The 12250-nt window shown below is 46.1% G+C and overlaps 1 protein-coding gene across 1 annotated transcript in view; it reads left to right on the plus strand.

The window, feature by feature from the left end:
* LOC119974367 (integrin alpha-E-like) overlaps positions 1-12250 on the plus strand; it is a 406093-nt gene that overhangs the window by 34924 nt on the left and 358919 nt on the right. The window contains 1 exon segment of the mRNA XM_038813139.1: positions 10511-10616. Within this exon segment, the coding sequence (XP_038669067.1) occupies positions 10511-10616 (106 nt within the window).

A 12250-nucleotide genomic window follows, 5' to 3' on the forward strand; every position in this document is an offset into this window, starting at 1 on the left:
TCTTTTTTTTTAAATTTAGAGTACCAAACGCATTTTTTCCAATTAAGGGACAATTTAGCGTGGCCAATCCACCTACCCTGCACATCTTTGGTTTGTGGGGACAAAACCCACGCAGACACGGGGAGAATGTGCAAACTCCACACAGTGACCCAGAGCCGGGATCGAACCTGGGACCTCGGCGCTGTGAGGCAGTGGTGCTAACAACTGTGCCACCATGGTGCCCGGTGTTGAACTTCTTGAGCATTCATCCAGGCAAGAGGAAAGAATTCCATTACACTCCTGCCTTGTGTCTTGTAGATGGTGCAGGCTTTGAGGAGTCAGGAGGTGAGCTAGTCTCGGCAGAAGTCCTAGCCTCTGACCTCCCTTGTAGCCACAGCATTTATATGGCTGGTCCAGTTTCCTTTCTGGTCAATGGCAACATCCAGGATGTTGATAATGGGGGATTCAGTAATGATAATGTCATTGAGTGTCAAGGGGAGATGGTTAGATTCTCACTTGTTGGACATAGTCATTGCCATCTGCAATGGGCCAGGGTTTATAAAACTCCAAAGGATATCACGGAGTTCACCTGACCAACAACTGTTTATTAATTTTGGTTATGGGGAGCACAAGGGCCTGCCTTTCAGATGTTATTCGACAGAGGCCTTAAGCACTTTTAATCTAAAACAAATTTTATTCTATTAATTTGGTTAACATTTTTATAAACACACACAGTCAGCAGTTTTATCAACTAAAACATAAATACCCACACAGCTACAGTACTCTATTTTTAACCCTAAATAAATTTCCCCCTTAAACTGTTCCAATTTAATAACAAGATCCCAAAAACCAGAAAACCCTTTTTAAAGGTGTGACCCAGCACACAACGCTCAACAGCTGGTTTAGATGCTCTTGTGTCCTTTCCAAAACAGCAGGTTTGAATTTCTTCCAGAAAACAATTATTTATTTTCAAGTTATCAAGTAGCTTGGAAACAGCTTTTAAAATGCAGAGCGAGAGAGAGGACAGTCTGAATCCAGCAGCCAAATGTGAAAACAAAAGCAAAAAACTCAGAGCCACAAAACAGCCCAAACCAAAACAAAAGTAAAACTCAGAGCCGCAGCCCAGCTCCACCCACACAATGACATCACTGAAGCCATGTTATAAGACAAAACTTTTCTTGAAGGGACACTCCCATGACACATCACCTTGACGCCTCCTTGCAGCCTCCTTACAACTCACAATTCCGTCCTGTTTTGTGCCATCAACAAATGTTACATTTCATTCCCTCATCCAGGCCATTTATAGATATCATGAACAGCTGGGGCCCAAGTCACTGCCTGCCATTTGGAAAAAGATCCATTTATTCCCACTCTCTGTATCCTTTCTGTCAACCAGTTTTCGATCCATGCCAATGCATTACCCCCTATCCCAGTGTTCTTCAAACTTTTTTTCCAGGGACCCATTTTTACCAACCGCCCAACCTTTGGGACCCAACCCGGCCCACATTCGTGACCCACGCTGGCCGACCTTCGCGACCCACGCCGGCCTACCTTCGCGACCCATGTCGGCCAACCTGAACGACCCACCATTTTCTCTTATCTTGTTTGCTGTTGACAAAAATGGAGGAAATGGTTTGGATCCTTTTGGCCCTCGTACACGCTACTCCAATGGAACTTGTTGGATGAAGGTTAAGCCTTCCAGTGTCGGAAAGTATGGAGTCTCCATCTGTCCAAAGTTCTGAATTTTTTTCCTTTAAAATTTTATGAAATAACCCCCCCCCCGAACTTGTAAACAAAAATAAAATAAAATGAGTAAAATAAATGAAAAAAATGAATAACCCCCCCCCACCGAACTTGTAAAAAAAAGAAAATGAATAAAATAAATGAAAAAAATGAATAAAACACCCCCGAACTTGTAAAAAAAAGAAAATGAATAAAATAAATGAAAAAATGAATAAAACCCTCCCAAAACTTGAAAAAAAACATCATCGTGCGTGCATGCGCATTGCTGCCAAATTTTTTTTTGACATGTTCCCGGCCGCTTGTAGCCAGCGTTATGAAAAGCCGGCTGCTGCATGGGGATTTGTGCGACCGGGAGCGCTGTGGACAATGGCTCCGCGACCCTCCCGACTCCCGCCAGCGAACCACCCGCGGGTCGCCCCCCCGACTTTGAAGAACACTGCCCTATCCCATGTGCTTTAATTTTACCCGCAAAATTCTTCTGAGGAACCTTATCAAAAGCCTTCTGAAAGTCCAAATACACCACATCCACTAGTTCTCCCTTATCTATTCTACTAGTACATTCTCAGAAAACTCCAGTAGATTTGTTAAACATGATTTGCCTTTCATAAACCGATGCTGGCTTTCTCCAATCATGTTTAATGTTTTCCAAATATTCTGTTATCACGTCCTTTGATTCCAGCATCTTCCCCATTATTAATGTCAGGCTAACTGGTCTGTAATTCTCCCTTTTTTCCTTACCTCCCTTTTTAAATAGTGGGGTTATATTAGCCATCCTCCAATTAGTAGGAACTGCATTAAATAAGGTAGGGGAACTGGCAGCATGGGTTGGTACCTGGGACTTCGATGTTGTGGCCATTTCAGAGACATGGATAGAGCAGGGACAGGAATGGTTGTTGCAGGTTCCGGGGTTTAGGTGTTTTAGTAAGCTCAGAGAAGGGGGCAAAAGAGGGGGAGGTGTGGCACTGCTAGTCAAGGACAGTATTACGGTGGCGGAAAGGATGCTAGATGGGGACTCTTCTTCCAAGGTAGTATGGGCTGAGGTTAGAAACAGGAAAGGAGAGGTCACCCTGTTGGGAGTTTTCTATAGGCCACCTAATAGTTCTAGGGATGTAGAGGAAAGGATGGCGAAGATGATTCTGGAAAAGAGCGAAAGTAACAGGGTAGTTGTTATGGGAGACTTTAACTTTCCAAATATTGACTGGAAAAGATATAGTTCGAGTACATTAGATGGGTCGTTCTTTGTACAATGTGTGCAGGAGGGTTTCCTGACACAATATGTTGACAGGCCAACAAGAGGCGAGGCCACATTGGATTTGGTTTTGGGTAATGAACCAGGCCAGGTGTTAGATCTGGAGGTAGGTGAGCACTTTGGAAACAGTGACCACAATTCGGTGACCTTTACGTTAGTGATGGAAAGGGATAAGTATACCCCGCAGGGCAAGAGTTATAGCTGGGGGAAGGGCAATTATGATGCCATTAGACATGACTTAGGATGTGTAGGTTGGAGAAGTAGGCTGCAAGGGTTGGGCACACTGGATATGTGGAGCTTATTCAAGGAACAGCTATTGCATGTTCTTGATAAGTACGTACCAGTCAGGCAGGGAGGAAGGGGTCGAGCGAGGGAACCGTGGTTTACCAAAGAAGTGGAATCTCTTGTTAAGAGGAAGAAGGAGGCCTATGTGAAGATGAGGCGTGAAGTTTCAGTTGGGGCGCTTGATAGTTACAAGGAAGCGAGGAAGGATCTAAAGAGAGAGCTAAGACGAGCAAGGAGGGGACATGAGAAGTCTTTGGCAGGTAGGATCAAAGAAAACCCAAAAGCTTTCTATAGGTATGTCAGGAATAAAAGAATGACTAGGGTAAGAGTAGGGCCAGTCAAGGACAGTGGTGGGAAGTTGTGTGTGGAGGCTGAGGAGATAAGCGAGATACTAAATGAATACTTTTCGTCAGTATTCACTCAGGAAAAAGATAATATTGTGGAGGAGAATGCTGAGACCCAGGCTATTAGAATAGATGGCATTGAGGTGCGTAGGGAAGAAGTGTTGGCAATTCTGGACAAGGTGAAAATAGATAAGTCCCCGGGGCCGGATGGGATTTATCCTAGGATTCTCTGGGAAGCCAGGGAAGAGATTGCTGAGCCTTTGACTTTGATTTTTAGGTCATCATTGGCTACAGGAATAGTGCCAGAGGACTGGAGGATAGCAAATGTGGTCCCTTTGTTCAAGAAGGGGAGTAGAGATAACCCCGGTAACTATAGGCCGGTGAGCCTCACGTCTGTTGTGGGTAAAGTCTTGGAGAGGATTATAAGAGATACGATTTATAATCATCTAGATAGGAATAATATGATTAGGGATAGTCAGCATGGTTTTGTGAAGGGTAGGTCATGCCTCACAAACCTTATCGAGTTCTTTGAGAAGGTGACTGAACAGGTAGACGAGGGTAGAGCAGTTGATGTGGTGTATATGGATTTCAGTAAAGAATTTGATAAGGTTCCCCACGGTCGGCTATTGCAGAAAATACGGAGGCTGGGGATTGAGGGTGATTTAGAGATGTGGATCAGAAATTGGCTAGTTGAAAGAAGACAGAGGGTGGTGGTTGATGGCAAATGTTCAGAATGGAGTTCAGTTACGAGTGGCGTACCACAAGGATCTGTTCTGGGGCCGTTGCTGTTTGTCATTTTTATAAATGACATAGAGGAGGGCACAGAAGGTTGGGTGAGTAAATTTGCAGACGACACTAAAGTCGGTGGAGTTGTAGACAGTGTGGAAGGATGTTGCAGGTTACAGAGGGACATAGATAAGCTGCAGAGCTGGGCTGAGAGGTGGCAAATGGACTTTAATGTAGAGAAGTGTGAAGTGATTCACTTTGGAAAGAATAACAGGAATGCGGAATATTTGGCTAATGGTAAAATTCTTAGCAGTGTGGATGAGCAGAGGGATCTCGGTGTCCATGTACATAGATCTCTGAAAGTTGCCACCCAGGTTGATAGGGTTGTGAAGAAGGCCGATGGTGTGTTGGCCTTTATTGGTAGAGGGATTGAGTTCCGGAGCCATGAGGTCATGTTGCAGCTGTACAAAACTCTGGTACGGCCGCGTTTGGAGTATTGCGTACAGTTCTGGTCGCCTCATTATAGGAAGGACGTGGAAGCTTTGGAACGGGTGCAGAGGAGATTTACCAGGATGTTGCCTGGTATGGAGGGAAAATCTTATGAGGAAAGGCTGATGGACTTGAGGTTGTTTTCGTTAGAGAGAAGAAGGTTAAGAGGTGACTTAATAGAGGCATACAAAATGATCAGAGGGTTAGATAGGGTGGACAGTGAGAGCCTTCTCACTGGAGGTGGCTAGCACGAGGGGACATAGCCTTAAATTGAGGGGTAATAGATATAGGACAGACGTCAGAGGTAGGTTTTTTACGCAAAGAGTGGTGAGGCCGTGGAATGCCCTACCTGCAACGGTAGTGAACTCGCCAACATTGAGGGCATTTAAAAGTTTATTGGATAAGCATATGGATGATAATGGCATAGTGTAGGTTAGATGGCCTTTAGTTTTTGACTTCCCATGTCGGTGCAACATCGAGGGCCGAAGGGCCTGTACTGCGCTGTATCGTTCTATGTTCTATGTTCTATGCATTAGAGTCTATAGAATCTTGGAAGATGACCGCTAATGCTTCCAATATCTCCAGGGTCTCTTCCTTTAATACTCTGGGATGTAGATTATCAGGCCCTAGTGATTTGTCAGTCTTTAATCCCATTAATTTCCCCAATAAAATTTCTCTGCTAATACTGATTTCCTTCAATTCTGCCCTCTTACAAGACCCTTGGTTCCCTAACATTTCTGAGAGGTTATTTGTCTGCTCTTTTGTAAAGACAGAACCAAAGAAGAAGGGCAAGTGGGTGAAGTGACAGTTGGTGACCATATCGGGGATAGTGATCACAATTCAGTTAGTTTCAGTATTAGCATGGAAAAGGACAGAGAGGAAGCAGGAGGAAAAGTTTTGAACTGGGGGAAGGCAAATTTTGCAGAAATGACAAGGGACTTGGCTGAGGTGGACTGGCCAGCAGTACCAGAGGATACATCTGTAGAAAACTAGTGGGAAGCACTAAAAGGAGAGATCCTAAATGTACAAAATAGACATGTCCCCACCAAAAGTAAGAGTGGCACTGATAAATCTAGACCTACCCCACCCCACTGGTTGTCTAGAGGAATACAAGGGAAGATTAAACAGAAAAAGAAAATGTACGGTAGGCATAAAGATTGTATCCGAAGCTACTGAAGGAGGTCAGAGAGGCTCACGAGACACTGGGGAGGTACCGGTGGACTGGATAAATGAAAACATGGTACCATTGTTTAAAAAGGGATTGAAGGAAATGCTGAACAATTATAGGCCAGTTAGTCTTATATCAGTGGTGGGAAAATTAGTAGAATCAATCCTAAGAGATAGGATTAACTGTCACATAGAAAGGCATGGACAGGTCAGGGAGAGTCAGCATGGCTTTGTTGAAGGAAGGTCTTGCCTCGCAAATTAGATCGAATTCTTTGAGGAAGTGACAAGAAGGGTTGATGAAGTGTCATGTGAGAAGTGTTTAAGAAATGTACCTTTAAGAAATGGGTGTTTAAGAAATGTACCTTTAAGAAATGAGTGTTTACTACTCCAGTGATGTCAGAGAGTGGGTGGAGCTGGGCTGTCTGCCAGATTTTTACTTTCGTTTTAGGCTGTTTGCTGCAGGGTGTATTCTTTGGGGGTTGTATTTGAATTGATGGTTGCTAAGATGTTCACTGTATGTTTTAAAAAGGTTAACTTGAGTTCATAGAATAAACATTGTTTTGCTTTAAGAAATACGTTTCGATTTCTGCTGTACCACACCTGTAGAGTGGGCCGTGTGCTCCCCACACCACAATCTATTAAAAGTTGTGGGTCAGGTGAACTCCATGATACACTTTAGGGTTCTCTAAACCTTGGCCCATAACAGAAGGTAGTGCAGTGGATGTGGTGTACATGGATTTTAGTAAGACATTTGACAAGGTCCCATGAGGAAGATTTGTCAAGAAAGTGAAAGCCTATGGGAGATAGGGCAATGTGGCAAACTGGACAAAAAATTGGCTTAGTAACAGGAAACAAAGGGTAATGGTCAATGGCTGCCCTTGCGAATGGAAAGTTGTTTCAAGTGGTGTTCCATAGGGCACGGTGTTGGGACCCTTACTGTTCGTGCGGTATATTAATGATCTGGATGTGAATGTGGGGAGCATGCTTGGGAAATTTGCAGATGACACAAAGATTGGCCGAGTGGTGGACAGTGTAGAGGATAGCTACAATCTCCAGAATGATATAGATGGATTGGTAGAGTGGGTGATAAAGTAGCAGATGGAATTTAACACAGAGCAGGGAGGTCATGCATTTAGGGAGGTCGAACAGTTGTAGGGAGCAAACAATAAATAGGAATATAGTAAAAGGAGTAGATGAAGTGAGGGATCTGGGCGTATAAGTACACAGGTCCCCAAAAGCAGCAGTTCAAGTAGACAATATTGTTAAGAAAGCAGGGGCTGGTTTAGCACAGGGCTAAATCGCTGGCTTTGAAAGCAGACCAAGGCAGGCAAGCAGCACAGTTCAATTCTCGTACCAGCCTCCCCAAACAGGCGCCGGAATGTGGCGACTAGGGGCTTTTCACAGTAACTTCATTTGAAGCCTACTTGTGACAATAAGCGATTTTCATTTAATTTTAATTTCATATGGAATGCTCTCCTTCATTGGCAGAGGTTTAGAATATGAAAGGATTCAATGTTAGAATTGTATAAAACACTGGTGAGGCCACATCTGGAATATTGTGTGCAGTTCTGGTCGGGGAATTATGAGGGGAAGAGATAGGGTGGATGGGATAAAATTGTTTCCCTTAGTGGAGAATTCTAGAACCAGGGACATAGATTTAAGATAAGTGGCAGAAAGTGTAGAGGGGACGTGAGGAAGAACTTTTTTTACACAGAGGGTAGTGGGAGTCTGGAATTCGCTGCCCGAGTTGGTGGTGGAGGCAGAGACCCTAAACTCTTTTAAAAAGTACCTGGATCTGTACCTTTAGTGCTCCAAGCTACAGGGCTATGGACCAGGTGCAGGAAGGTGGGATTAGAAAGGACACCTGGGTGTCTTTGGGCTGGTATGGACAAGATGGGCCTAATGGCCTCCTTCTGTGCTGTAACTTTTCGGTGGTTACATCTCATAGAACTTATAAAATTTTAACTGGACTGGACAGGATAATAATAATCTATAATCTTTATTAGTGTCACAAGTAGGCTTATATTAACACTGAAATGAGGTTACTGTGAAAATCCCCTAGTCGCCACACTCCGGCTCCTGTTCAGGTGCACTGAAGGAGAATTTAGAATGTCCATTCACCGAACAAGCACGTATTTTGGAACTTGTGGGAGGAAACCGAATCACCCAGAGAAAACCCACGCAGACACGGGGAAAACGTGCAGACACCACACAGACAGTGACCCAAGCTGGGAATCGAACCTGGGTCCCTAGCAGTGTGAAGCAACAGTGCTAACTACTGTTGGCTACCATACCGCCCCATAGATAGATGCAAGAAGGATGTTCCCAATGGTGGGGGTGTCCAGAACCAGGGGTCACAGTCTGAAGATATGGCGTAGACCATTTAGGACAGAGATGAGAAGTTCCTTCGCACAGATAGTTGTTGGTCTGTGGAATTCGCGACCATAGAAAGCAATTGAGACCGAAGAATCCTGCGCAGGATTCTCTGCTGCCCACCGCCACGAGCAGAGTTCCTGATGCAGTGGAGAATCCAGCATTGGGCAAAAAACAGGATCAGTGCCCAGAGGAAGCAGCACCTGTAAATTCTTGGAGAGAGAAAACCAGTCAGATGGGTTCAAACACCCTCAACTCTTTGATCTGCAAGCCTTTGATTCATATCTCTGTGAAATTGCTTTAACTAGGCAGTGATTGACAGCTTTCACACACACCCAGCTGACTGCATTGTTTAATTCATCTCCCTTTATGACCGAGTGACTTTCAAGTAGTCAGCTGTGGAACAAACCAGTTAAGTGATTTAAATGCACCCATTTCCTCTTTTCCCCTATAGAAAGTACAGTTGTTAGTCTTTGATGTGGACCAGGAGCTGTCAATCATAGCTACATATTAATAAACATTGAGTTTAGTTCATAGCTGACTGCCGAAGATGCTGCTTCCTTTACCTGAGCCAGTAGGTGCACAGGCGAGTTTTACAGTGGTGATTTTTTTTTCACTGCCTCTGTGTGGACTTCTCTCGAGATTCCAGACATGGGTTTCTCTTATGGGGGCTTCCAGGCAGGGGTCTCTCTATTGGGGGGGTGGGTTTTGGTGGGAGTCTCTGTAACGGGGGGGGGGGGGGGCATCTCCGGTGGGGGTTCCTGTAATTGGGAGTTTCTGGTCGTGGCTTCTGTAATGTGGTCTCTCTGGTGGGGGGGGGTCTCTCTCATTGGGGTCCTGGTGGGGTCCCAAGTCACCCTTGTATTGTGGGGGGGTGCTGTCCCAGAAAAACCAGGGGGGCCTGAATTGCATGGGGAGTGTGGCTCAGCTGCCGACCTCTCTATCAGGCCACCCGCTCAAAATGGCGGCCTGATAGCAGGATTCACAAGACAATCCCTCCATGCAAAAAATTTGCATGGCAAAGGATTGTGAATTGCTTTCAGATTTGCACTCCCACTACAGGGGGCAAATCAGTTGCAATTCAGTTCCGGTGGGAGAAAATAGTAGGGATATGATATAGTTGGGATTATGGAGACATGGCTCCAAGGTGACTAAGGATGGGAACTAACTATTGAGGGCTATTCAGTGCTTAGGAAGGACATACAGAAAGGGCGGCACGATAGCATAGTGATTGGCATTATTACTTCACAAAGAAGTGAAAATTCCCCGGTCGTCACACTCCAGCGCCTGTTCGCGTACACAGAGGGAGAATTCAGAATGTCCAAGTCACCTAACAGTACGTCTTTGGACTGTGGGAGGAAACCGGAGCACCCAAGGAAACCCACACAGACATTGTATATGTTGTACATTGTATACGTAGTACATTGTATATATTGTGGTGCCCTATTATGTATTCTCATGTATTTTCTTGAATTCTGTTTAATTCCCTTTTCTTCCCATGTACTGAATGATCTGTTGAGCTGCTTGCAGAAAAATACTTTTCACTGTACCTCGGTACACGTGACAATAAACAAATCCAATCCAATCCAATCCAAGACACGGGGAGAACATGCAGACTCCGCACAGACAGTGACCCAAGCCAGGAATCGAACCGGGGTCCCTGGCGCTGTGAAGCAACAGTGCTAACCACTGTGCTACTGTGCTGGTTGAAGGGTTATGGAGAATGGGCAGGAAAGTGGAGTTGAGGCCGAGAGGAGATCAGCCATGATCGCAGGCTCTTGCTAAATTGCCTACTCATGCTCTTAGTTTTTATGTTCTGTTCAGGTGTAATCCATCCATCTTCTACAGGTGTTATCTCCCCGAGAGCCAGTCCCAATATCTCAGGAATCTAAAGCCCTCTCTCCTGCACCATCTATGCAGCCAGACATTCAGCTGCCTTATCCTTCTATTTCTGTTATCACTTGTGTTGTCAATCTGGAGATTTCTATATCTGAGGTCCTGCTTGCTAATTTTTGTCCATGCTAGGTTCTTTCAAATGTAACACACTATATATGACTAATTCATGATTATCATTCCAATATAGCACTGATGTGTTTTACAGTGTTACCAGGCTAACTGTTCCTTCCCTAATTTATTATTTTTCTGCTTACTGCAGCCCTGAATGGATCAGACACCTTCAATATTGACACCAATATAAAGGCACACTTCCAAAACAACAATGACACCCTGTTTGGCCAGAATATTATTCAGCACGGTGATGGGTAAGAGCATTTATTCAGATTCTGTTGGTTAAACTTCGCACAGGTTGTAAAACAATAGGCTGAATGTAATACATGTGGCAGTCACCCTGGTCGGGATTCTCCGACCCCCCGCCGGGTCGGAGAATCGCTGGGGGCCTGCGTGAATCCCGCCTCCGCCGTCTCCCGAAGTCTCCAGCACAGACATTCGCGCCGGGCCTGTCGGCGCCTCCCCCCCCCCCCCCCGGCGATTTTCCGGCCCGCGATGGGCCAAAGTCCCGCTGCTGTCATGGCGGTCCCACCGGCGTGAATCAAACCACCTACCTTACCGCCGGGACAGGTGGTGCGGGCGGGTTCCGGGGTCCTAGGGGGGGGCGCGGGGCGACCTGGCCCTGGGGGGGTGCCCCTACGGTGGCCTGGCCCGCAATCGGGGGCCCACCGATCGGCGGGCGGGTCTGTGCCGTGGGGGCACTCTTTTCCTTCCGCCTTCGCCATAGTCTTCACCAAGGCGGAGGCGGAAGTGACCCCCTCCCCTGTGCAGGCGCGGGGATGACGTCAGCAGCCGCTGACACTCTGGCGCATGTGTGGAATTCCACCGGCCGGCGAAGTGCCTTCGGCCCCGGCTGGTGTGGCGCCAAAGGCCGTTCCCGCCGGCCAGAGGGGCGCCAACCACTCTGGCACGGGCCTCGCCCCTCAATGTTATGGCTTGTTCCCTAAAGGTGCAGAGACTTCCGCACCTTTGGGGAGGCCCGACACCGGAGTGGTTCACGCCACTCCATCCCGCCCCACCGGGTAGGGGAGAATCCCGCCCCCTGTTCTGGTTAAAATAATAATAATCTTTACTCGTGTCACAAGTCGGTTTACATTAACACTGCAGTGAAGTTACTGTGAAAAACCCCTAGTCACCACACTCCAGTGACTGTTCAGGTACACTGAGGGAAAATCCAGAATGTCATAACAGCACGTCTTTTGGGACTTGTGGGAGGAAACCGGAGCATCCGGAGGAAACCTAACCACGGGACAATCCTGCCATGACCATTTTTGGAAGCCCTGAAGGAATACAATGACTCAACAGTGCCACTGGTAGCACCGGTCACTGCTCAGATTGCAACGGACATGGGCCAGCCAAAATGGCGAGGCTCCTGGAATGAAGGCATGTCAGGTCAGGCTCGCTTGTACTTGAGCGCCTTCACCAGGGACATCCCTTGCTGCTGGGGCGCTCTGTGGACCAGCACATTTCCAGTTATAACTTGGCAACCTCCCCACATGCCAATACCCCTTCCACTGCTGATAGAATATGTGATGTTCTCTGTTTTGTAAATCAGGATGTCTCGAGAACGTAGTGTTGGACAAAAACCATCAAGCTAAGTTAATAAACAAAACTGATTTATTTACACTACTTAAATAAGATTCAACCATGTCAACAAGGTATAAATTATTAAACTAAACTATGATATCTCGAACCACAGAATTCTACACTGTGCAACTAATCTTTTTGAATCTGTTAGTGCGTGTTCTCAGACTTTTGTATCTCCTGCCCGATGGAAGAGGTTGGAAGAGTGAGTAAGCTGGGTGGGAAGGGTCTTTGATTATGCTGCCTAATTTCCCAAGGCAGTGGGAAGTGTAGACAGAGTCAATGAATGGGAGGCGGGTTCATC

This window comes from Scyliorhinus canicula, chromosome 12 (genome assembly GCF_902713615.1).
Source record: "Scyliorhinus canicula chromosome 12, sScyCan1.1, whole genome shotgun sequence".
NCBI classification, from domain to species: domain Eukaryota; kingdom Metazoa; phylum Chordata; class Chondrichthyes; order Carcharhiniformes; family Scyliorhinidae; genus Scyliorhinus; species Scyliorhinus canicula.